Here is a 26,108-nt window from a genome sequence, read left to right as displayed (position 1 = left end):
TGGCCAATTCTAGACCCACATTTCTCCCAGAGAAGGAATGCTCAAGCTTCAAAGGTGGGAAAGTCTCCTGCTGTAATGGGAATGTGCTAATTATGTTATAATTAGCCTGGACTAAACACAGCCAAAGGAATCACTCCTGGCAGGGGAAGTGTAATCCTATCACAATCCATTAAAAAGAACTGTTGGCTATAGCTGTGCCAACCTGTATCAGGGGTGATGGACAGACAGCCCTGTCCCAGCTCTGTACATGAGTCTGCTGCTTCCTCATCATAAAGAAAGGCTGCTACCTTGGCTTAACAGAAAAAGGACAGGGTAACAGGGACAAAAAAGCCTAGAACCTGGTATTTTTTACAGCCTGAGCTTTAAACTGCCACCATCCAGTCTGGTGCACTCGGCCAGAGAGAAGGGAGAGCTGAAATCCCAAAACAGCAAGCAAAATCAAAGGAGTACCCGTGTGTGGTTGGAAGAGAGGAATTTGCATCGTTTTGCTTAATGCAGCATGAAAGTCACCAGCAGAGGACAGGATGGGGCTGTGGATGAGCAGATACACAAGCAGGAACACATTGCTAACCCTGCATCCAGCTATTAGAACCTCATGGAAGAAGTTCCTCCAACAACGACCCACGCACAGTGGCACAATCCCCTCTAGAGGAAGGAAGGAGAAGTGAGGCTCTCCACCAGCAGTGTCCATCCTACCACAAGCTCTGAAAGAATCTTCATAGAATCATAAAATAGTTTGGGACAGGAGGAGCCTTCAAGGTCATCTAGTTCCAACCCCCCCACCATAGGCAGGGACACCTTCCACTAGACCAGCACCTTCTGTGTGAGCTGGTGAGTCCCCCAGTCCTTCTTCACAACCAGTGCAAGAGAGGGTTTGCACTGGGACTGATCCAGAGGAGTTTCAGCCCAAGGAATACATCCAGCAGAGCGCAGCTGGCACTAAGACTACACAAGAAAATGGACAACAGCCCAAGGAAGATTCACCAGTCCTGAGCTGGGGCTTTGCAGCCACTCCTCACCATATGAGTGCTTCCCTCTGGCACTGATACTCAGACATAACTCATCTGATCGTGTCAGTCTTTGTGTCACAGCTCCTGTCCCACTGGCCAAGCACGGCTGAGCCATTTCACCTTCAATGCCTCGTGGGTTCTGGAAGGAGATGGGTCAGAAAAGCAGGTGAGTCTCTGTCTCCATCACTGGCAGAGTCCAAGGCACGTGTGGCCTTCAGCAGACGATAAAAAGCCCTTCACAACCACCATCACAGAGAGGATGGGCATTTAACAGACATGGAAACCAGTAATTCCATTCTGCAGAAGTTCAATTTAACTAGCTGGGGTATCACCAGCAGCTTAGATTACACAAGTATTTATTCCACTTCTTTGATGTGCTTCGTACTCCATCACAAGTTCTATGACCAGGTGACCACACCTTGGTGTGGACAAAAGGAGACTTGCAGCAGTCTCAGATTCAGATTCTCTGTTCTTGCCAGTACTGCAGTGACACTGGGGAGCTTGACTTGAATGGTGAAGCTCTGTCTAGGTGGACTAAATTTGTAATTCAAGTCCAGTGCATTGCATTGAGCTGCACTCCAAAAGTGACAGCTGATGGCTGGAGTCAATAGGTAATTTGAGAAAACAGAATTAAAATAGCAATTCCCTCTTGGAACTGTATCAAGCTTCTATGTAAAAACAACACAGAGAAAAGGTTCTCTAAAGAAGAAAATTCCTAGTTTGACCTTGATCGCAACAGCCTTTATATAGGCTGGCACATCAATTTACATATATTAACCATCCACGTCAGCAGAGTAGGAAAAAAAGATGTATATACAAGTGGGTTTTTGCCCTAAGTAGTCATACAGAGTTACATTGAAGGCAAGATGAGCAGTCCAGTGCAGAAATGCTGATATTAAGCAGGAGCACTTCAATCAGAAGTGGTGATTTTTTTTTTTCCTAAAAGACACACTCCAGCCTTTCTGCATTTCCTGGCAGGAGTTGATTTATCTATTGTAAAATTCAACAGCCTCAGCAACGCTGAGCAGCCTCTCTGAGGGAGCACGTTTTGGCAGGGCTTAAAGGGAAAGACAAGAACTGGTTTACATACTGTGCAGAGCTGATAGCACTGGATTTTCCTGCTTGAGCAGCGGTCATGGTCCTGCTGAGGTACAACACGACTGTTCTTGCAGTCTAAGCAGCCAGTCCCGCCACAGACTCGGTCTCTCCCATTTGTTCTCTGCAATTGAAAGTACAAGGAAGCTTCTCCTAGGAAGGCTTTTCAGTGTTTCTTTCATCTCTTCTGGTTTTAGCCAGTTTAAACATTGCCATTGGGGCAGCATTGGTGAAATTCAGGGATTGGAGGCAATGCATCATTTGAGGATAAAAATGCAGGCTGGTTTAATCTCGCCTAAAGCAAACGTCAGCACCTTGCTCAGAGGAGGAGGCTGACCTTTCTTTTCCCGCGTTGCTGAGGAGATGCAGCTTCCTGCTGACAGAGCACAAATGGCTGGAGCCAGGACAGGCAGCATGTCTTGGCCTCCTTGCAAATTAGTGACTGAACAGACGATGAGCGATTGCGCCGCACGTACGTCAGAGCTTTGGGTTTTACAGCTTCCCAACAGCACAACTCAGCTCCACTGCTCTTTTTCTGTGGGACTTTCGGTTTCCACCCCATGGCCACATCCTGCAAACCTTTGGCAAAGCAGTGGAGAGGTGCAGAGCCTAACCTGTGTACTGGGCTAAGCCTGTGGAGTTTGGGGACGTGGTGGTGGCCAACCAGCTCCTGAGAGCCCACCCAAAGCGTGTTGCAGAAGGTGGAGTGCCTGTGGATGAACATACTGGAATAGGTGGAGCGCACAAGGAAACTGGAAACATCCCCATTGCCTGCTTGCACACCTCAGAGGGCACACAATCTGATTCCTTCAAGTCAGTAAGGTGTGCAGCCCTGGAAACCCAGGGAGCCATCTTCTGAGCCTGTCCGTGCCATGGAAGTGTGCAACCAAATAATGACAAACCAGCTCAAAAACTTACATTCCTGGGATCAGAGCACAGACCACAGCTGTGAAGGGGCACAGAAACTTACCCAGCAGAAGCAAGTGGACATGATAATTCAGTAGTGATCTGACTTTCCTCAAGTCAATGGCTGGTATTTTCTGGTCTAGACTCCACTTTTTCTATCAGCTTGTACTGACTGGGCTCAGTTTGAAATTCAGAATACACATTACTGCTTTCATGGTATTTTGAGTAAGTTGTTGGGCTCTGTATATTGTCAGAAGAGAGGGTTGAAATCCTCTTTCCAGAAACAGCATATCCTGTTTACTTCAAGTAATCCCATGTGAAAACTTTGCATCCAACTCACAGAGCAGCCCATATGGCAAGAATGGACACAGTGCAGTAATACCAGTGACATTACCCAACTCCAACGTCAACCTTTTTTTTTGGTGTAAAAAATCAGTAAAATTACTCCCACAAGGCAAGTGCAATGCAGTCCTGCTGACCAAGAACATAATAAAAGATATTTTAAATTTAAATAAAGCCCAGTGCAGTCATCAGTCATCTGGAGTACTCACGTGGCTGTCTGGCTAATGAAGGAAACTGGAATCTTGAATGTGAACCATCATCACCAGCTGAAGGACTGGCCAGAGGAATCTCACTTTTTGGAAAGGAAAACTGCTTCAGAAGTTACCTTTTTCTGCTGTGTTAAGTGCCTTTGTAGACAAGCTAATAAAAATCTGAATACATAAATCTACTTGCAATCACTTTACTTTCTATTTTATAGCTCCCCTTAAATTAAGGAGGCAACCAGTGTTGTCTCAAAACTGTTCCGAATTCAAATAGACCTAAAATAAGCATTTTAAGTTAGACTGTGAAATTCCAAGGAAATATAAAGATGTTTTTGGCTCTGTCATTGACATTGGCAGCTTCCATTACTAGCAGGAAAGAATATGCCTGACACCAGCACATGGGTTTAAAATTAACTTAAGTCTGCTGAAAAAGGGCTGAACACCGTTCTGCTCCATATCTCTTTGCTTTATTATAATGCTCTTTAAAAGATGACACTGCAGTTCAAGTCCAGAACCACTCTACAGAACAATGAATAGTGTTCACTGAAATCGATATTCCTGTGAACTTCACAAAAAACACAGCAGGAGAATTAAAGATACAGTACTCCATTACTGACTAAGTTTCTGCTGGCATGAGAATGAAAGGGGGTTCTGCAACTAGAGGCCACTAAACCATTAGGATCAAACTCCAGTAATGGACATCGAAATGTTTCTTGATTTCTGTTTAAATCACTGATTGCTCAAACCTTTAATTGGGTCACTGAAATGCAATATTCCCAAAGTAAGGTGAGAACTGAAGTACTTGTGTAGGCTGCTACTCTCCAAGAGGACCACTGTATCTTTAAATGCATCCTGGGTTAAACAAAGGTTTTATCTACACTTGTTAAATTATTGCACAGACCATTACACTGACAAGTACATTATGAACCCATGGAATGTTACAGTCTGGCCTGGAAAATAAAAGCAGCAGCATTATCCTTGAGGTCCCAACCATGAGGGAGAGCTGGCCAAGCACTTCTTGAATTGTAATCATTACTAACAGGTTTAAAGACACAAATGAAACACTTTAAAATAATCCCTAACTCCTAGGATTAGGTTTGGGAGCATTCTCCAAGACTTTCACTCTTTTTCAAGTGGCACTTAGTTTGAATGTCTTGAAATTTTTCTTTTATCAGATTACCTGTAGGAATCCAGCTGCTCCGTATTTTCCAAAGTTGAAGCCATACAAAGAAATAAAAGTCTGAAACACCAGGAAATTTGAACCACCACTGCAATGTCCAATTGTTGCAGCAGCCTTTTCACCTACTGCACCATCTCCTGGCAATTTGCTTGTACGACTTCAAATTGTGACACCATGGAGTGGGACTGAAAGGGAAGGGAAGCAGAGCCCACTGGTCACCCACTGAACATGGTGACAAGATCACTTTTACAAATCACACGCTCAGATTCATGGCTGTATCTTCACTTAGACAGGCAGCCTCAGCTCCAGCAGCCTGCACTCAGTGACTCTGCTACAGTGCTCCTCACCAGGCCAAAAAAAGAAGGATCTGGGGAGAGGTTAAAAAAACAAATCTGATTCAGAAACACTCGCTCCGCACATGCAACTTGCTCAGATTCATTTCTTCAAATTGCAGAAAATTCCCAGCCACCTACTCTTAAGAAAAAGTAAAATCCAATAAAACAGAGGCTTTGTAAAATAAAATGCCCTCATTTTGTCCTCTCCTCTGTCTCCTCTGGAAGACATCAAAATGTTCAGACTCTGACAAGTCATTACAAAATACCAATTTGCCTCTCAAACTGAGACCAGCTGGCATAATAGTTTGTGTCTGCAGTTACACTTTCTGCTGTCATAATGGGTTCTTTTAATCTTCCAGTAACACCTTTCTGGGAGTTGCAGCATTTTGTTGCTTCTCTCCAGCACTTCAAAAAAAAGAGAGAGTAAAACTTCTGCCTCCGTCTCCTCAACTAGAAGAATCATTACCCAAAGCTCCTGCTTGAGCAGGGCCCTGGCTGTTTAATTTGGAACATAAAAGTTTCAAGAGCTACAAAAATAAAATCAGAACAAACAAATGGCTCATGCCAACCGTAGCTGCAAGTGATACATAAATAGACCAGTTTTCTCCTGGGCAAAGCTCACAGCTGAGGAGAACGTGCACGCACCCCCCACAGTGCTGTTGATTGAATGGCCTCTCCTGCCACGAGCTATTTCAGATTTATGAAAGAGAAACTGTAATAAATTTGTACAAAGGAAGCTGAATCAGCTTCGGACTGGGCAGCAGACACGTGACAAGGAGGCAACAGAGGTGTGTGCATAAAAAACCCGAAGTTATATTTGACATGCAACTAAGCTATGACAAAGTTATACTTGGAACTGGAGAAAAGAAGAAAAAAAACCCTCGTTTTACAGTCAGGCTGTAAACTTCTGCCAATGGTACCACGAGCAGAATTGTAAACCGAGATCTCTCGTGCCTTTGGCACTTCAAAAGGGTCAGTGTGAGCAAGGATGTGTCGGGAATGGCTCAGCCTGGAGGAGCACTTGGGTACTGAGCAGCTCCAGGTCCTGCTGCAGGGGCTCAGAGACCACGAGCTTCAGAGATCACGAGCTCAGGAGAAGCAAGAGGGGAAAAAAAAAATCCCAGTTCTTGCAAGGACAGGGCAAGGGGAGACTAGAAAAAATACTGTGTTCACCATCTGAAAGATCCTACTAATAGAAATACAGAACCAGGCTATAAATACAGCTACTTCTACTTAGACTTAAGCCTTTAAAATCTGCTGCTTTTGAGGAATTCATGATTTTCCTTCCTTTTAACACTCTTGATATTACTATAAGCTTAAAAACCTCTCCGAAGAGGAAAGAAATGACGCGTTATTTAAGTTTTGACAACACTGGTTGGTAGTTGAACAAATTAACTGACTTTAAAAAGAAAAGGCTTTTTAGGTAACTATTAAGATTTACAGGGTTCACAGGAAGAACTCCATGCTGGCAGTAAAGCAGACTACATAAAACATGAAGTTTTCAAGCGAGCTGATTGTTTTCGTGCTGAATGTACATTTACAACCCATCCCCAAAAATAAAATGGGATGCCTATGACACCTCTGCTGTTAAAGTCACAGTTCTTCTGCAGAAGTTATGGTTTGTGTCATGCAAAGCAATTTGATGGGTCAAAACTGAGACATAACTGAATCTTCTGTTCCATTCCTTAATGCTGACAAGGAGTTTCTGAAGTTTCCAAAATAGTGTTTCTTTAACAAGATCCAGGAAATGTGGAGAAATGCATGACAGAGAGAGAGTTTGACACATTAAAGATTCGTTTGGAAAACATCTGCTTAAATTAAATTTTACTATTAAATCCAGACATCTACTCATCTTGAAAGGGGCTTGCTGCCAGGCTCTTCCCTTAGTGTTCTCATATTTTCCACCCATTTTGTCTTGCTGGAATCTTCTTTATAAATTTGTTTCACTGTCAAGCAGCAGAAAGACTTCATTTTTATCAGAATCAGTACAGTAGATGAGTAAAAGGAAGAAAGAAAAAACAGACCACATAAAATACTCAAACTGGGGCAAGGGTGTAGGTGAGGAAGGAAAACACCACAGCTTTGCTTTTTGTCTGCGTAGCAGAGCTGCACAGTGTAAACTCTTAATCCATTGAGTAGGGTGGGCAAGTACAGCCATTCTGGATATCCCTTGATAGCTCAGGTCAAACCTGTAAGTTTACACAAATAATTATCTAGCTCTAGATTCCTTATGAATTCTAAGGGGAGAAAATAAGTTTTAAAATACTAAAAAAAAAATAAAATAATGTCATAAAGTTTAAAAACAAAGCTCCAGTAAAAAATACTTTAAAGACCATCTTGAATTGCCAGACTTAACATAGTCAGAGCAATACATAAGGCATTTGAGCTAGATCTATTCAACTGCAGTTTGCTCATTTAATAACTATCTTTTCAAGTCACACCCTGTCCTTTGTTTGCATTAAACACCTCAAATCTCAAATTAGATGAGGACTGGATGAACACCTATGAACCTATACATGCAAGGTTGTGCCATGAAAGTGTCCTTGCACCGACTTTTCTCATTTGAGCATTCGTGTTAAGAAAGTCACTGTGGCCAATAGTGCAAGGAGAATACAGTTATCACTATCCTTAAAAAAGGGAGAGCCACCTTCATGTGATAAAAGATTCAGATGCTACTTTTTTTTCCCCTAAACCAGGATATAAGAAAGGAGAATGAATGGGAAGCACAAAAGTAACAGATCAGTAAGGTCAACCATGATACTCCAGTTGTGTGTAAAACTTTCTCCCCTCCATCAGCCAGCACAGCCTCCCTCTCCTCGCTGTGCAAACCAGGGTTTAACAGAGTTCTAGAAGTCATCCCATGCATTTTTTGTTGCCTTAGGAGGTTTCCTGGTCTTGCTCTCCCCTCCTGCGTTTTCCCAGTTGGTCTCCCAGTTTTCCCAACTGTCGCTGTTACTGTTCTTGTTGGAGACCGTTCCCGAGCCCCACACGTCCCAGCTATCGGAGCTCTTCTTCTCTGTGGAATTGTCCACATAGGTCCAGCTCTCACTGCTTGGAGATTTATGAGCTTTTGGTGGATCTGAGTTGCCAAAGGTCTCCCAGAAGCTTTGATCTACAGCATTGTTCTGGTAGCCCTCCCCTCCACTGTTCTGGTAGCTGTCTCCCTCAGCTGGTCTTTTGTGGGGTGGAGGGGAGGGAAAGGAAGGAAGAAATAAATTAGTTACACCAAATACAATAATTTTAAAAAATGACCACAAAGAAAACTACAATTCTACTGCCCTTTGGTTAAACAAAACTGAGGATAAAGGCAGAACTAAATATATTGCTCCAAATGGCATAAGCTTATAGTCTAATTCACAGATTTTATTACCAGCTTTAACAGTCCCAGGGTAGGGAATACTCATTTGGAGCAATTTTTAAACCAAGATGTGTGCCCTGTTTTGTTCTCAGTTGTAAACAAATAGTTATATTGAATTCCTCCCATATTACACAGAGCAGGACTGCTAGCAAAGACAGAATAATTTCTAAATATTGAAAAATTACCTGCCACTACACTGCTGAGAACGTACAGGAGATAAAACTATGCATCTAAAGAGACACAGAAAGTAACTACAAAAAGTTACCTTTCAGAATTATCATCTGGTTTGCCTGAAAAAAAAGTGGTGACGTCTCGCCATCCCTTACTTCCAACTCCCTGAACCTAGAGGAAAAAAAAAAGACACTCCATTCATTTGGGCTGATCCAACCCCTCTGCCAGGTGCAACAGCAAAAGCCACAACACAATCCTTCCACTTGTTGCCATAAATAGAACACATTTCACCAGAAAATTTAACTCACAACTCATTAGTGTTTTTGATGGGCAGATTTTTGATTGATGTAAAGAACACACATTTCACAGCATCGTGCTGCTGGAAGAGCTGAGAAGCAGGTCAAGTTTAGCTTTCTCCCTCATCGTTGTAACATCTTTTGAATTCTCTCCTGGATTTTCTTGACAAAAATACTGGAATTACTTCTTACATAAAATTAAACTTAATGACAGCACTGACGTTTTGATCTCACGATTGTTGTAACAAGTATTTATATTTCTATTGTTCTACAAAGCTACCTTCACTCTGTTTCAGTATTATTACACTAGCCATGTAAAACAAGCCAAAAGTTGAGTTCTAGAATAAGCATGACTGCTAGGAGAATCCTTTGGGGGTTATTATAATGGACTGGCACTGGATTAGAAACACAAATTCTGAAGTGACACCCCTGGATGGTGCTATTCTATGTTACAGATATTGAGGATGAATCTCAGAATTCAGCCTTGGAGTCGCCAGGCTCTAAGGAGAACAGGTAACATAATTCACTTTATTCAAATATGCTCAAAATCTAAGGCACTAACTAAGCTGGTATGTGAGAGAGCTTCCAGTGCTGACTTCACAGTGCTAGAAAGACACACCCTCCTATATAAGACATGCAAGGTATCAAAACAGGTATTAGATTGTGCAGGATTTCTGTGCTTGGCAGCCACAGGCAGCACTTACCACATCACCGAGCAACGAGAGCAAAAGAAGACAAAGGAAAAGGTGCAGACCATTAGTAAGTTTAACTGTACCAGTGTAACACAAGCTGTCTCCATATTCTCTCTCACATTTCTTTTCTGTGTTTGGGACACTGGCTGGCTTACAACCACACCATGTCCTCACTGAGACTGCTGCGAGGACCACACCACACCTGTACAGCTTTTAACATCCCAACAGAAGGACTGTCTGCTCAAAGTTCCACTTTCCAAGTTTCTCTCTTCAACACAAGCAGATGAAAGCTGCACTGTGGTTTTGTACCACTTTTCATAAGAATATGGAGACTGGCTTGTTGTTTGGCCTCCCTGAAGCCAGGCAGGCCACCTCATACCTTGCTGGCCAACTGCGATACCCCCATGGTGACCTCCTCAAATATTTTCCCCTCTTTCACCTATGTGAATCAAAGGATTGATAATTAGCCATAAAAAAAATTATTATTGAAACTCTAAGACAGGTTCACTTGTGCTTAACAGCTGAAAACATAAAGTGTAAAAATAAAAAACAACCCCAAACTGAATCAAAATATATTTAAGTTAAAACTAACAATGTTAAGATGTTGATCTATAATGGAGTGAACCTTGGGAATGTGGGAATTTATTTTACAGATATACACACAATTTGAGGAAGGTATCATTACCATTTTATGCTGAGCATAAAAACACTAGTAAATAAAAAAAACTTCAAACATGAAGTTTTATACATATATTTTACTGGATATAAAGATGTTCTTCAGAAACTTAGGATTTCCATTTTATTCTCTCTCCTTTATAGATGCTTATTTAAATATTAAAAGGGCTTTAAACTTTGGTTGAACAGAACACAACTGGTGCCTTTTGCCAATTAATAAATGGCAGCTGTTCCAAAGCAAGTGACTTTGTATAACCATATAGAGAATACCTATTTTAGTTAGGAACACTTATTTAGAACTAACAACACAACATCCTAAGGGAAATAGAACTATTTTTTTAATATAGAATGCATCATTCCTCATTAAATTGTCCTACAAAATAAAAATCAGCTCAAGGAAATGCACCCTAAAATAACCCTGAAAATAATGCATCTAAGCCTTTAGAAATAAGTTATGGATAATTCTAAGGAACAGAAAACCAACTAGAGTCTTCTTGTGTGGTTTGAAATACCATGTAAAGAATGGTGAAATAATAAAGGTAATGCAAGAAAAATTATTTTGCAATGTGATTAAAACATTCTTTTCAAATTGAAAATCAATCCAAATCCCAAAGTGGTGGCATTGCTTCTCTTAGTATAGCAAATATAGTCTGCTTTATCAAAACCAGTGTATTTTAAGAAAAACTAAGCAGGTAAGTGGAGCACCACATTCTCAGAAAAGACTTTATCAGAATTTTGGAGCTGACCCAAAATTCTAAAGCACAGAACAAATGCAGGCCAAATGGGAAGGATGTAAAAGTATGTTTTTTTTAAACATATGAAACAGGAAGGCAACATTTGACACTGGGGAGAATCTCTGACTAAAATCTGTAGTATCAGTGATCACTGGTCACTTCTGAGGAAACAAAGGTTGGAAGAACATGTTATTTTTATTGATGAACTGTCCCCATTCATCTTAAACATTTACTTTGTCCCAAATTCTACCCCCAGATGAACTACAGTGGCTCAAAGATGCTTGACTGAACTAAAACAAAGCTGACAGGCAGATGAGTAAAGCACTGGGAACTTAACAATCAAAGATACTACTACTAACATATATATATTTTTTAAAAAATAACTGATTTCAATATGAATTTAGGGTGCATTTTCATCCTGTCCCATCTTCCAATATTGAAAGCATGAAATCTATAAAATGAGAAAGATTGGTGGAGGGAATTTACTCTCATTAACCTTTCTTTGTTGACATCCTGCTTTGAATTGTTTGATGTTTCCCCTTTACAGAAGGACACACTGCCTGAGACATCATAACCATTTTTCTCCAAGCCATTTACTAGTTCCAAAGTTACCTTTTCCTGTGCAGGTTTGAGAACATTTTCATTTAATGTCTGACCTAACTCTGATGCCTATTTAAAAGCAAAACAAAAACAAAGTCAGTTATATTTTCTTTAAAAAAGCAACAAAAAAACCCAAAACAAAAAACAACACCTTCTGCAGCCTCATTTTTAAGCAGTATCTCCAAAAACACAAGAAGCCTTAAGCTTTGATCCACAGAAGCAGAATGAGCTGAAAAGCACACACAATAAAGTGCTGCAGGAAACATTAAAAGGCAAAAAAAATAAAATCAGATACAAATGGCAACAGATGCCCAGAGCCCAAGCAAAGTCTGGCCCTGCATTGGAAGCAGAAGCAATGGTTCAACCAGCAACAGCCTCCAAGACGGGCCCCTTGCTAATGCCTGCAGCTGAATGTTTGGAAGAACTGACCTCATCTACCCTTATTTTTTTCCTACTAATGGAATTACTTTCAGAATTAGATCTTTTGTGCCTAATTTTTCCCCAATTCTTCCATCTTGTAGTGCTCCAGTTGTAGTAACAGCCCAAGTGTTTCTGAGCAATACACAAGAGCCAAAGCTGTGACAGAAGATTTTTCTAATCTTTTTTAAGCCCAAGGTTTGCAGGGAGAAAAAACAATGAACTTCAGAAATCTACTGCAATCCAGAACAAGATGCATGAGGATATTGTACTTTTGAGGCAATTTACAAAAATGTAAGCCCACAGTGTAAGCCACTAAATTATTTTCATTAGACAGTGCTGACAAGGACAGCAGGGTTTAGGAGAGTTTCACTTGAAATCATTCCTTTCCCTTAACATAGTAAGCTTTTGACAGATTTAAACTCTTCTTTGGAATTGTCCTATCACACTGAGTGCCTTCTGAATTATCCTGGTTAATCCAAAAGGGCCAACATGCTTGCCAGGCAAACATTATTCCTAAACATCAGCAGAGACTAAGGAAGTTTTATTTCCTAAGGGTTTATATGTTATCACTAACATTGGTCAGGCTGTGAGCCTTCATTCATGTTCTTCCTGGGAATGGATCATTTTGGAGATCTTTCCTAAGAAGCCTTTCCCTTACCCACAGCACTCCCAGATTCTCCTCTTTTCCCAACCATTATCTCCAGTACTTCTGCTCCTTACAGGCTCAAAGTTCTTGGAGAAGCAAAGGCAAAAGGTAACCCTGCTTCCACCTAGTGAGAAATGTAAATGTAAATCATATAAGGCTTGTTTCCACTGGGAGTGAGGCCAGAAAGTTTTTAAGAAAAACAAGAAAGGGGATTTCTCATCTTTGAATGAGTCAGAGATCTATTAAACCTGGCAAACTGTTTATGTTATATAATAAAGAGTGTAATACACTCACAGTAACAGTTTAGGTGTGCTAAGTGGAGTCACTGCTAGAATGCTTATATCACCCCTCTTCCTCAAGCACATAATTTTGTAAATATGGAATGGAAAGATTTGGGTACAATTGTATTTTTATCTGAATCACTTCTTCGTCTTTACTGTTGTTGAATTTAGGATAGCACTCTAACCACCATTATAAACCCTACATTAAGAGTCTGCCTTCCCACAACACCCCAGCTCCTGGCACACTGCACTCCTGGAGCAGGCATGCAAAGAGAAATCCTGAAATCATCTGTGCTTATGGAGAGCATGGACAGGAGCAGAGTCACTTCTCGGACTGTGCAGAGCTTGGATATCTCTGTCCTATTTGACCTACTTTAAGTAGGTTTGAAGAAATATCACCATACAAAACACACAACATTATTCTAAACAGATTTGATGTAAGGCAGAAAAGGAAAAGACAGCTCAGGAGCAAATGCACATATTCAGCACGAACAGTGACAAGGAGTCCATGCACAAGAATATATGTGAGGGTGTTACCGGCTCTGGCTGCTGCTTGTAGCCCCAAAACTTTACCCAGAGAGCAAAAGAGAAAGAGCAAGGAAGGTAGAAGCAGCTTTTAGCAACAAATTGGCAGCATTTTTTCAGGCAAGTAAAGTAGCATGAACCTTTTCCAACTTAAAACATCTACTGACAAGACAAACAGTGAAATGTGTTTGGTCCCTGGGCACCAAATACACTTTTAACCAATATACCACATCAGAGAGATGTTAAATCTGTTCTGCAAAGGATCAGAAGTTTCAGGAACAAAATTTAAGGTTCAGTGACACATCTTAGATTTTAGAGCACCATGTTGCTGAGGTCCTTGTCAGTAGATGTGATGAGCTTTGACACTTAATATTGTATTTACATTTGTTAATAATACTAAAGAAAGAACAGCTTCTAAAAGGGAAACCGCCAGAAGGAGGGAAAGAGGAAGAGCTGTAGAAAACTTAGTTTTTCTTTCATAAGCCAAGCAGCAAACACTTTAAGGGTTTTAAGTAGGAAGTTTGGGTGCTTTAAGAAGACATTTTTATTGCAAACACTCCCAAATGTGACTATTTGGAGGATTAATATCCCAGTGCATACACCTGTCTGAACACCAACACCTGCTGCTTCACATTTGTTTTGAGCAACACCATCTATGTCTATGAGAAAGCAAACCAGGCTAATGCTGCACACACAAAAGAGTTATAGTTCAAGTAAAACTCCTGTATCATATATTAATATATCTAAGTCCTGTCCCACTCAGAACTTTGGCAAATTAGGAATCCTATTTTGCAAATTTTTACATTTGAATTTAAAACTTTTCCATGCAAATAGATCTTATGTGAGAGCTCTGTGTAATTCAGGTCTGTCTCTGTTTTAACCCTAGTTTGAAAAATTAAATGCTTTTGTCATAATTACTTTTTTAAATACACACAAGCAAAATTATTTATTAATAATATTAATATTATTAATAATATTAATAAATTATTAATAAGAATAATTTCACATTTGTAACTTATTAGGCTTTAGCAACGGAAAGATGGCTTCCTTTATAATACATCATCATGAAAAGTGCTTCAAGATAGATCACATCTAGGATTTACAGAAATAAAATGAGGGTATTTTATGTCTGTAAGCTCTACTGCCTTTCCAATACACCCAACAGGTACAAAGAGCAGAGTAGCACTGTTTATTTCTTGCTTAATTTGATCACTGCACTTGATTGCAATTCCTATGGAAATAAAAGCTAGAATCTAAACATTACTGTGCATTATGGAGGAAAAATACACTGGCCTGTTGATGATCAAATCTAAATCAATTGGTACAGGCAAATACATGACATTTAAGGACAATTACAGTGAATAAGACAGAGCTAAATCTATAATCACCTTTTGACTTGCTTGAGATCCAAATCTGGTAGCCTGATAGTAAAAAGAAGCAAATACACTCAGATTTACCAGGAATAAACCCTTCAATTTTTAAATACACACATTTCCTCTCCAAAAGGAATGGAACCTTTGGCAGAATTTCACAGTGAGAAGAGGATATCCATATCACCACCTCTGGCATTCCAGATTGCTCTGGGGAAGCATCAGTCTTTCTCAACTTGCAACAGAGGGAAGAAAAGATTTTCAACATAGACTAGAACTTGGTGGGCCAACGCAGATGAGTATCAATATTTTTGTCTCTTATAATGTTACCCAAAGTAAGAGGTAATTGTTAGGGTCATGGAAGTTTGGAATAATACTAAGCAAAACTGAAAAAAAGTTGCAACGCATTATATTCACAAAAACATTTAGTCTCTTTCCATCATCATCTATGTAAAATGAAATAAATTCTCATTTCCTCTGGTTCTCATTTACAGTTAGCTGAATGACTGTCATTTAAGTGTGCCAATTTGCAGAACATGCAGAGCATGAAGACCATTCCTCAGTTTTTCCCAAATCATCCCAGCGGACACAAACTCTGCCCAACATGCTTTCTATTTAGACTGACAGAAATGCTGTAGGTAGAGAGAAGACAAAGGAAAGAAAAATAGAAAACTATCAGCAGTTTGTAACTTGGTATCAAACTCCTGCTGAAGAATCCAATTTAGCCTTACTTGGCACCGACTGAAATTTCTACTTTATAACAAAAGTTTTTCTTGACTTCTTTCTCCTAAATCCAGTGGATAAATTTACAAAAACATCCATCCAGAAATACGAGAAATAATCATGAGATCTGCAATCTGTATGTAACTAAGCCCTAGGCCAGGAAAGGAAGAGCAAAATTTAGTTTGTCCTGGTAAACCTTCTCAAGTTTCATCACTATTAGAACACCAACAGAATCTCTGAGTTTATAAGCATTAGCTAAAATACATTTTATTTACTTACACCCTCTTTAGCAGCTGAGGCAATTTTGCTTGCTCCAGTTGTGAAACTGCTCCATCCCTTTAAAGAAAGCAAGGAAACCATAAGCTATTTGTGAATAATAATAGCAAATAATCAAGTGCTCAGTATAACAGCTTAAATTAAGTCAAAATTCTCCAATACAGCTTGTCCTGTAGTCATAAGAACTACCTGCGAGTGAGAGAAAAAATCACAGCCTCCCCTTTACTGAAATTAAGTGATGAATTTCCAGTATTTGTGTCAAATCAGTTGCAATTTTGAATAAACCTGAGCATTTCAGACATTTTTCTTCTAAAAATGACTGTATGTGTGGGGAAAAACAATCCCATGCAGCAGAAGGAGAACTGGTTTCCTCACCAGGATGAACACCCATGCAAGTAACTCAGGCTCACAATAATCCCACTGTAATGTGTGTCTGTGGTCACACGAGGGCATTCCAACCAGAGACTCAGTGAGATCATGGGCTCAAATAAAAGGTTCACAGTAACATGAACACAGTGTCCTCTCTCCTCTGCTGCCTCAGTACAGCTGCAATACATCACAGATGTGCTTTCTAATCTGAACTCTCTGGCCTATAAACTATGACATACCTAGAAAATATTCAGCAGACCTATACTAAGCACCCTGTGGGATCACCTGGAATATTGTTCAAAGGCTCAGGCATTACCTATCTCCATTAAGTTCTAGTAAAATTACTTATGTATTTTTAAACAAACAACAGAACCTGGTGTGGATATTCAGGCCAATAAGCCTCTGTTGAAGGCTACTGGCCACTAACCTTGGTAGAAAACCTTACTGCATTTCCAAGTGACTCCAAATCCCAAATATGGTTCAGCACTGTTACTTTGCATCCTATCAAAGCACCAATATTTCCCTGGCTGCCTCTGACTTTATTCCCACTTTCCTTCAACAATGCATCTTTCACTATCTCTACTTGAATCACAACAACTGTTCAACCATATGCTGTTATCTCTTCACACGCTGTCACAAGTATTTCAAATGTTTTCATCACTGCTCAGGGCTTCTGGCACCACATAGACACACATTTCAGTTGTTTTCCACTGAACATACCTAATATGGTTAATTGATTTAGAGCATTACCAGCCTAACTGCTTCTCCCTACAGGTAATTACTTTTTATCCTTCAGCCCTGTTGAGTATTATTTCTTGATCCATTGCTACATCCTCATTTCCTTAGTTCTATGAACTGATACCAAACATAACTTAAGTTTTTTGCTCAAGTTTCTCCCCTCATTGCACCTTTTAAAGTCTACCAGTATCTTCTTCACTCTTTGCATCTCTCTGTATCTACCTGCAGTCTTCAGTTTCTCTTCTCTGTTTATATTCTCCCAAAACAGGGGATACAATGGAAGAAAACTGAGGTCACAGAAAGCTTCCAGCAATTCCTTACCGAGTACAATGAAGACATAGCATTATTCAGGAAGTCATCCTCTTTTTTTGGAGGGTTTACCGTGTTTCCAAACCCCACATAGCGATTCTCTTGGCCACTACCGTAAGACAATAAATGAACAGTATCCATATCAGCAAGCATTCATTAAAACTATTAAACAAAAACTGAAAAGCATGAAAGAATGACAATTGCTTCTACACCTGGGAAAAAAAAAAGGTCCTAAAGCACCTAGCACCCAAAACCCAAAACCACTCGCTTCAGGAAGATGTAACACCAACAAGGACCCACTGAGAAATCCTTGCAAATTACAGTATCCCTGTCCAAGCTAATGATTCTCCAGGTTTAACAGATCACTGATATTAGAAAGCTGAGTAAATCCTAATAAAATGATACATGAAAATGAGGAAAGAAAGAAAGAAGAAAACACTGTTAGTTTTATAAATCCCTCTGTTTAACTTAAATCACTGTAAGATACAACAGACAAACAGAACTCCCTAGTTTGAAGCCCACCACAGTAACATTTGGAGTTACAAGCTTTCCCTTCAATGCTTCAAACATCTTTGTTATGCAACTGCATTAAGGGACACTTTCCTTCATCTTACATCCCAACATATTTATAATACTAACCCAGTCATAACTGCTCACTAGTGAACCAGGATCACAGCTGAGCAGCTGTAGTACAACATCCAAGTCTTTGTTATGCCACAGAGAGAAGCATTCAAAAAGGTCGGTAAAGATTACATTACCCTTGGTAGGAGCTGACATCATCATTTAACCAGTCTTCAAAAGCCTTGTCAGAAGAGGCAGTTGCAGTGTGAGATTGTCCAGCAGAACTTCTGAAATAAAAGATTTAAGTAGTAAACCAAGTAAAGCAAATCCTCCCCAGCTCTGCAATGCAGCTTGATGTATATCATCATAATACAGATGAAAAACGGATTATTTTTTCTATCTATCAAGTAAGGAACTCTAATGCAACCACTAAAAGCCATGAAGTGCTTGTTCCTTTGATTTACAACTGCTTTTTCAGTTAACTTGGTCCTTAGGGTGCACAGAGTAAAAACACTACATGCAAAAGCAGAAACACAAAACTGCTGTGGTCCAGCTTTGATGCTCCTGTTGGTAACGAGCACCACAAGGGAAAAAGCAGTTTCCTCTTCCCTGGCATTCAATCCCAAACTGGCACACCACCTGTGAGTGACACAAATGTTTCAGGTGCATTACAAGACAAGATAAAACCATCCTGGCTTTGCTGCCCTTGCTCACTTGTCTCTGCCATGGTTTAAGGTTCACGTGGAGGAGGTGGGAATTATTAACCATCATCAACAGAATAAAACCAGCAGACATTCAAAGACCAGGTTTTGACCCTGCTGTATCTGTAGCAACATTAGATAACAAGGATACATACCGGTGAGTGGAAGAGAGAGGCATTTTAGGCTGAGGTGGGGTCCAGTTCCTGGCAGGAGAAGTTTCAATAGACCACTCCTTGCCTTCAGCCACTGTAGCTACCTAGGAGAGGTAGGAAAACAGTCAAGAATGCCAGGTCAGAGTTGTCATGTAAGTCATACACTGGTTCTGTATCGTGACAACAAGTCATTGTTCCAATTTGCTGCCAGCTGCAGAGATCAATTAATTTGTTTTCCCAAGAAACTATTTTTTTCTAACTCCCAGGCTGTGATGTTGAATTGAACACTGGTTTTATTTCAGGCAACTTCTTCCAGCAGGCACATTTGGGTTTTGGGGGTGAGGACACACACAAAACTGAACTTACCTGGTCTCTGAAGAGAGCTGCAGCTTTGCTGTTGTACTTCTCTTGCATTGTCCAGCAGGGATCATAGTCATCTTGAGACTCTAAGAACTGTCGAAATTTGCTGTTGCCTCCAGCCTTCATTTTCTCCAGCTCAATATCCTTCCACTTGTCCATGGTTACAGAACGTACAAAACTGAAAAGCAGGTTTATTTTTTTTAATTTTAAATCACAGCTTGTTATAATTTCCTGCTGTATCAACAGGGACAAAAAAAAAAGCTTATTATAAGCTATCTCAAAAGTTGAGAGTACAAACATGTTAGAGAACACTCTCCAAGTACAGAAAGACAGATCATCATAAGAAGGTGGGCAGATCCTCACTGAAATAAGCCAAAATCGTGTCATTTATTGGCACTTTAAAGAGACAATCAACAGAAGGCAAGTGACAGAAAAAGCAGCTTTCTTCAAGAAATTTCTTTCAGGAATTAATCTAACCCACCATAGAACAGAAATTTTTGCCATACTTCACTCTGCAATTTTTTCTGTCTATTATCACGGTTACACTTCAGTGACCTGCAAAGACACCTCCTTGTCTCAGTCCCTGCTTTTGCTCCCAATGACCATCAGGTACTGGACAGCTCAGCTGCTTAAAGCAGCCTTTCCTAACACCTGACCTCATCCCAGGGCACTTGTGACTGCAGCTAGCATCTCAACTCTGCTTTCAGTCATAAATTCTTGCTCAGTAAACTGTATTAAAACATACAAACAAAAACAAACAACCTCCCACACACACAAAACAACCCCAAACAGTGCCTTGTTGTTAAACACAAGGTCACAAAGGAGGGGGAAAAGGCTCTTTAAAACTTGTAACTTGACTGATTTCTTTCTCTTTCTCCCTAAAGAAATAGCCTTCATCACACCCTCATCTCAGTAATTTCCTTTTTTCTTTCATGTAACATATGGAATAGTTCCAAACTCTTCTTTTCTATTCTATTTCTACTCAGTAATGAGCTTCAAATCAGCCCTTGTAAAGCAAAGCACGTACTTCTGAACAGCCCCCTTGCTTTGCTGATTTCCCCTCTAGACTTATTTCTTCCTCATTTGAGTAACCATCCCGTGTTCTGCCCCTATTCCATATACACACACTGTGAGTCTCCAGACCTATTCCACAGATTCCCATCTCAGCTGAGGATGTTTCTTGGACAACAACAAAAATTATAATTTATATTACTAGAAAAAAAAAAAGAAGCCTCCTGAACAGAATAAAGCTGTTTTGGAAACTAGTTCTATACCAAACTAATTACAGACAAGGCACAGAGAGCAAAGCCCACTTTGGAGAGGAACATGGAGCAAAACTGCCAGTGAAATGTTGGATTTGAGACATCCTATACATTCCAAAACAGCACATTCTGTTCACAGCCATGATCACTGAGGTAACCCAACCCAGTCCATGTCTGCTTGAAAGGCTGACCTGAGGTGAACTCCCAAGCCTCGGTGTTTTCCTGAGCACTCAAGACAGATCCAAATTCCATAGGTCACACTCACCCACTGGGGGTTAAATGCACCACATTCAAAACAGACCTGCGAGAGAAAAACAATTATCTCTGCAATCAGCCATCACTTGTCCAGGTGAAGTTTTCACAGTACGGCTCAAAAAGTCAAACCACGAAAATGTTACATGCCCAAGATAACTTCAGAAGGGAGAGTTCTTAGTGTTTGGAAACACCTTCCCTGAGAGCAGAAGCTTCCTTCGAGTATTTATTTATGCTGCATGTAAAGAAATGATCACTAACTTGGATTATAAAAATTCCTGTACCAACTACTAGAAACCAGTGAGGAAATACAGATGAGCAAATGGAAATTACTGAGCAAAGAATTCAATTTGATTTCATTTCCATATTGTCTTGAGGGAGGAGAAAGTAACCAAACTGAATTCTTGAGGTTTCCTTGGCAAAATAAAGATGCAACATTTAAAGTTTGGAACATTTATTCAGTCAGACTACAGTTTGGCAGTAAATGATAGCAGATCTAAACAGAGGTTTTTTCCTCAAAAATAGCTTTATTGCTATGTTTTATGACTGGAATCACCACTCAAGGTTTAATGTACTGACATAAATAAAACTGAACCTGTCCATGGACTATGACATTTAAGGTTGTGTACAATCAAGTTACTTGAAACAAACAATTTTAATTAAGCTGTGCCCAAGACACCACTTGTTCAAAAGACTCCAGGGGTTTCAGAATAACTAGAACTTCTAGAAGACTTGTGCCAAAGATGTAGCAATGTATTATAATGCATCTATGAATAAAAGTTACTGGAACTAACAGAAATATGAGACATCCAAATTCATATGTTACCATTAGTGAGCCATACTATAAAGACAACAGCTGTAATAGACCCCAACCTACATTTGGAGTAGGTAAAAAGAAAATTCAATTCTACAAAGCTAATCTAAAGAAAATCGTAATTTTCTCACATTGTTCTCGTCTTGTGCTCTGACTTCCTTGAGAACTTTCCTTGTTCTTGGACTTGCCATGATTCTGCAAAGGGAGGAAAACATAAAACTAAGTCACAATCAAGGATTTGATTTCAGCAAGATGTTCAGCCCCTTACAAGCACATCTCTGTGACAAAGAGCTTGGAATCCAAACCACTGACTCACAAGCAGTTGCAGAGGAAAAACAGACAAAACAAACCACCATAAACCCCACAATCTTACTTTTCCATTTACTTTGCACTTTTTGGGGGATTTAGTCATCTCAGTTCCAAAATTGGAAAGTTGTAATTCAGCCATAGCTGAAAAGGGGTTGGGGGGTGATAAACATGGAAACTCTTCTATGTCACATGTTGTATTAAAACAGACTTTACTGGATGCTGCTCCCAGATCAACCCACTACCCTTCCTGAAAGCACTTTACCCACGATTGCACAGGGTCACATGCATAAAACTCAACAGACCTAAGCAAAAAATAACAGAAACTCTCACACTTAAGAGAGATGAAGACATTCCTAAAAGAGCACTTTGCTGGAAGATACAAAAAAATCGTGATTTCCCAGAAATATTGAGTTAATTATCAATGCAATTCTAAGAAAACAAGGCAATTATTGGGACCTTTCACAGAAAATAGAATTCTAGTTCCAACAGTCACGTCTTGCTGGCAGACCACATCATCCCACTCTAATTTTTATGATGCATGAAACAGCAGGGAGCAGAGTCAAGCTACAGCTAAAATCCCCACTAAGAGAAAAAAATGCAATTCATACACAGTACACAGCCTGGAAAAGCCCAAAGTACACAAAAACATTCATGATTAAAAGAAATATAGTGTAGGGTGCAGCATAAGAGTGCAATTTAGATGAAAAAAAAAATCCTATTTCCAACTAGTAGTACGATATTTAAATTAACCTTAAATAAATAACGTCTTCTTTCTTTTTACTTCCATCTTTTCATTTCTGCTCCAGAAAACAAACTTCTAAGATGTAACAAGATAGAAGTCACCAAGCTGACTGGAAACATCATCAGGTAGTAAATCTCAAGCTTTCTGGTCAGTCCAAATACAAAACATAAAATAGCAGGTTGATATTTGCATCAAATACTGGTCTGAGAGGGAAAAGTGCCTTTATGCAAATGCCTGACAATACTTCACTGTGCTATTTGGCTAACCAGTCCTAAGTCCTTAAAATATCAATAGAATTAACAATCTTGTAATAATTTTAGAAGGTAAATGATTAACTCTTCCATAGAATTTCCACAGCCCCAAGGGATGGAAGGAGAACATATCTTCAGTATAAAAAAGAAGGTTGTTATAAAAAGAAAAATGCTACAGGTAAGAAAACATTAAATTTGTATGACTGTGACATCAATTTCTTAGAAATCCCCAAAGCAGAGCAGCCTTTCTGTGAACTGCAACCACAGAGGTACAACAAATACAGTTATTTGCAGCACCAGCTGACTCAGAAAGAAATAAGCTCAGTGTTGTACCTACATATCATCACTGTTAAAAGCAGAAGTTATTTGTAGCAGAACTCATTGCCTTTTATCTAAAGCGCTTATTCCTTTGTAAACATCTTGTTTGTAAACATTTTCTTTTGTAAATAAACATCTTCCTTTGTAAACATTTGTTGACAAATACTTAGTTCTGTGGAATTTAAGGGACTGTTTCCACTGATGTTTAGAATGTACTGCCTTTCAACCTTAATTTGTATTAGACAAGCACAGGTAAGTTGTGAAAAAAAGTGGTTTAGACTGGAAAGGTTACTACAGTTACAGGTGAGTAAAATCTTCCCGTCATCCTGCATCAAAATAAACCCCAACTGTTGTTGTCAATAATCAAACAGAAACTGTGTAACTTTCAGAACAGGAAAAGTGTGGCAAGCAAACCCTCATACAACAGAACACACCTTCTCCAACAGCATTCCAACAGCATCATTCAGTGTCCCACAAGTTACTCATGTGCATGTGAGGAGGGAGATAGCACTGCACATAAAATGCATTTGTTCATATCCTAAACAAAGACCATAAACACATTTACATGAATCGAAGTCCACGTCTTCAACTCCATTATTTGCCCCTGGTGAGACAAGGGAAAATCCTTCCTCTACAGCACATAAATTAAGTAAATAACTCAGCAAGAACAGCCAGACAGATAACAGTGCACACTCCAGGCCCTCCTCTTTGCCATGATTGCTATACTCTCTTTGCATGACAACTCCTCTTCCTCAGCAATTCATGTGCCCAGTGTCTTCTTGTACACTACTGACAACTTCCAAGCTCCTCTCTTTGGCTGGATGCTCAATCCTCTTACCATTATCCTTCCATTACCATTTTCCCTCCTTTTCCACAGGTTTTCATTCACAATAACCAACAAAGGCAATCTATATGCAAAGGCTTTCCAGCCTCAATGGCAAACGAGCATTGCTAGAGGCAACCAGGAAATCCTTTTCCCATTCCAATTCTCATGCACCAGGAATTTGCCTAAAGAGTAGAAAGGGACATCCATCCTCCAACAGCCCATATCCAGCCCCCTTCAGTGTTTACATACAGTATGAGTTTCAGATCCCCAGCTCTAAGCTGACAGAGGAAGCAACTGCTTTTGGTTCTGCCATAACTGTGGGGTATTTTTTCTTTTATAAAAACTTTTTAAAGGAAAGACTTTGACCAACTGCAGTCTGAACACATACCCATTCCACAGGCACCAAGTTCCCTGACCAAACCATCACATCTGCCTGGTGGGAAGGCAGAGCTTCATCCATACCATATCATCCAAGAAAAGCAAGAGTTGACTAAAGCCACCCAGCTTGTCACCTTCTTCTCCTCCACCAAAGCATTTGGAAATAAAGGAGAAGGAAAAAAAGTCATTTTCTAAGCTTTCTAAGAGGTAATGTCATTAGAGTGCCTGGTTTGTTTCCAATTATTTTCCCACAAAGTTTTAAGTGTTCAAATTATCTTTGTTTACACCCAAAAGCTGAGCCCTGGTAGCTGACTGGACACATAACCACTGTGCTGTTTACGTTTCAGGAGTAAATCCTGAAGAAACAGCTGTGCAGACACCTTAAATAAATAAGCATTGTTTTGTTCTGACGTAAACGGACATAAGCAGTAATGAAAATGTTTAGGAATAATTTTTCACTGAAGAATATAAATATTTTTGCCTAAGGGCTCGAAGGCGGAAATAGACAGCTTCACACAGACCAGTATCACACTCTTATTTCCCAAACAGTCTGCTTCCAGAGCAAAAACTAGACATATACCGTGTGAATTTCCAGGTTAAGAATCTCTAGTTTGCTAAAAACTAAGCCAAAAGGCAGAAGTGGACTCGACACTTTTACATGGAAATGTGACATAACAGGACTTTGCTCCTCTGATGTAGCAGGAAATTCACAGCCAACGTGGAAAGAGCTTTGCAATTCAGCACACGAAGAGTCAGCGGGTGACGTGGTCTGTGTGACTCCGTGGTCCTGAAGGCTCCCTGTGAATTCCACCAGGGCAAAAAGGCCCCAGAGGCTGAAGAAACCCTTCGAACCACACACTGCCCCCACCTCCGCGGAGCAGGCACGGTTCACAGACACACCGGAGGCCGGTGCGTCCCGTCCAAGCGGAGCAGCCTCGCACATTCAGCCGCCTTACCGAGAGCCCGCAGGGCCGCGGGGAGGGCGATGCCTTCAGCCACACCTGCGCTGCCTGGATCCGAGCGGAGCCTCGCTCAGAACATGGCCGGGTTCCGGCCAGCGCTCCGGCCTCTGCCTCCTAAGGGGGGGGAAAAACAACGCAGAAATAGGTGAAATGCGGGGCAAGGAGATGCCTCCTCCCCGCCACGCCAGCCTGGCACCGGCCCCTCGCCCGCCCCCGGCACCGTCCCGTGTGACAGCGCGGGGGCCGGGCCCGAGCGCCGCCAGCTCAGCGGGGCCGGGCTGGGGGGAACGAGCCTTGCCGGGACAGCGAACCTCAGCCCGGGGGAGCCGCGGGGCCGGTAATCGGGGCGCCGCCGGCCCCGTTCGTTATCCCGATCCCAATCCCTATCCCGATCCCAATCCTGATCCCGGTCCCGGTGCCGGTCCCGCCCGGCGCCGCCGACGTTGCAGGGCGCGAGGCATTGTGGGCGCGCGGCTTAACCCGCTGCGGCCCGGACGGGGAGAGAGAGAGAGAGGCGGCCAAGACAGCCGGGTATCCGACTTTCTGCGCTTAAAGGACAACCCCGGGGGCTTGGGGATGTTGGGGTGTTTCAAACCAAGAAAAACCGAAATAAAGCTCTACGATGAACTTGCGCGCGCGCTGCGCTCGGTGGAGTTCCAGACGGCAAAAACAAGCTCGGGGTGTATCTGGGGGGGAGGCTGCCCAGAGAGGTGAATTACATCGAATTATGGGTTTTCAGAGAGGCCACACGTTGGTCCCAGGCACGTTGAGGGGGGTGGTTTGGATCCCCGGCCCTCCCGTGGTGCTGGGGAGCAGCTTCGCTTCCAGCTCCGCTCGGTGCTGGTGGGGTCCCAGCGGGAGCACTGGGTGCGGGTTGGGGAAACACAATATAAGAAGGATCTAAAGCCATCTAAAGAGTGTCCAGAGGAGACCACGAGGATGGGGAAGGGTCTAGGGAAGCCATAC

General features: G+C 41.0%; 1 protein-coding gene across 5 annotated transcripts; it reads right to left on the bottom strand.

The window, feature by feature from the left end:
- Positions 1 to 4,001: 4,001 nt before the first annotated feature.
- Positions 4,002 to 25,562, bottom strand: ARFGAP1 (ADP ribosylation factor GTPase activating protein 1). Of its 5 annotated transcripts, XM_027710475.2 has the most exons (15): positions 25,454 to 25,562; positions 25,137 to 25,256; positions 21,488 to 21,551; positions 20,482 to 20,591; positions 19,035 to 19,206; positions 18,672 to 18,772; positions 18,013 to 18,102; positions 17,267 to 17,363; positions 15,842 to 15,898; positions 14,858 to 14,890; positions 13,482 to 13,511; positions 11,610 to 11,666; positions 9,968 to 10,027; positions 8,695 to 8,771; positions 4,002 to 8,245 (listed from the first exon to the last, which is right to left on the bottom strand). In XM_027710475.2, the coding sequence occupies exons 3-15, from the start codon at positions 21,545 to 21,547 to the stop codon at positions 7,918 to 7,920; spliced, it is 1,272 nt and encodes a 423-aa protein (XP_027566276.1). In that variant the 5' UTR covers positions 21,548 to 21,551; positions 25,137 to 25,256; positions 25,454 to 25,562; the 3' UTR covers positions 4,002 to 7,917. The 5 variants fall into 5 exon arrangements, with proteins under 5 accessions (XP_027566276.1, XP_027566279.1, XP_027566277.1 ...); XM_027710478.2 differs by lacking the exon at positions 9,968 to 10,027 and having other exon boundaries at positions 8,695 to 8,765; XM_027710476.2 differs by lacking the exon at positions 13,482 to 13,511.
- Positions 25,563 to 26,108: the final 546 nt, after the last annotated feature.

This window comes from Pipra filicauda, unplaced genomic scaffold (assembly GCF_003945595.2).
Source record: "Pipra filicauda isolate LSUMZ 115617 unplaced genomic scaffold, ASM394559v2 scaffold13_size5146498_pilon, whole genome shotgun sequence".
Classification (NCBI taxonomy): Eukaryota; Metazoa; Chordata; class Aves; order Passeriformes; family Pipridae; genus Pipra; species Pipra filicauda.
Note: the sequence above shows the minus strand (reverse complement) of the source record. Positions and strands in the feature narration are given on the sequence as shown.

Excerpts from the sequence above, each read along its gene's own strand:
- ARFGAP1 (XM_027710475.2), bottom strand. The coding sequence starts at position 21,547 with ATGGCAAGTCCAAGAACAAGGAAAGTTCTCAAGGAAGTCAGAGCACAA. Across the intron at positions 11,667-13,481 it reads ACAAGCAGCAGCCAGAGCCG|GCATCAGAGTTAGGTCAGAC; the intron begins GTAACACCCTCA and ends GCTTTTAAATAG. Across the intron at positions 8,772-9,967 it reads TATCGCAGTTGGCCAGCAAG|GTTCAGGGAGTTGGAAGTAA; the intron begins GTATGAGGTGGC and ends TTTTTCCTCTAG.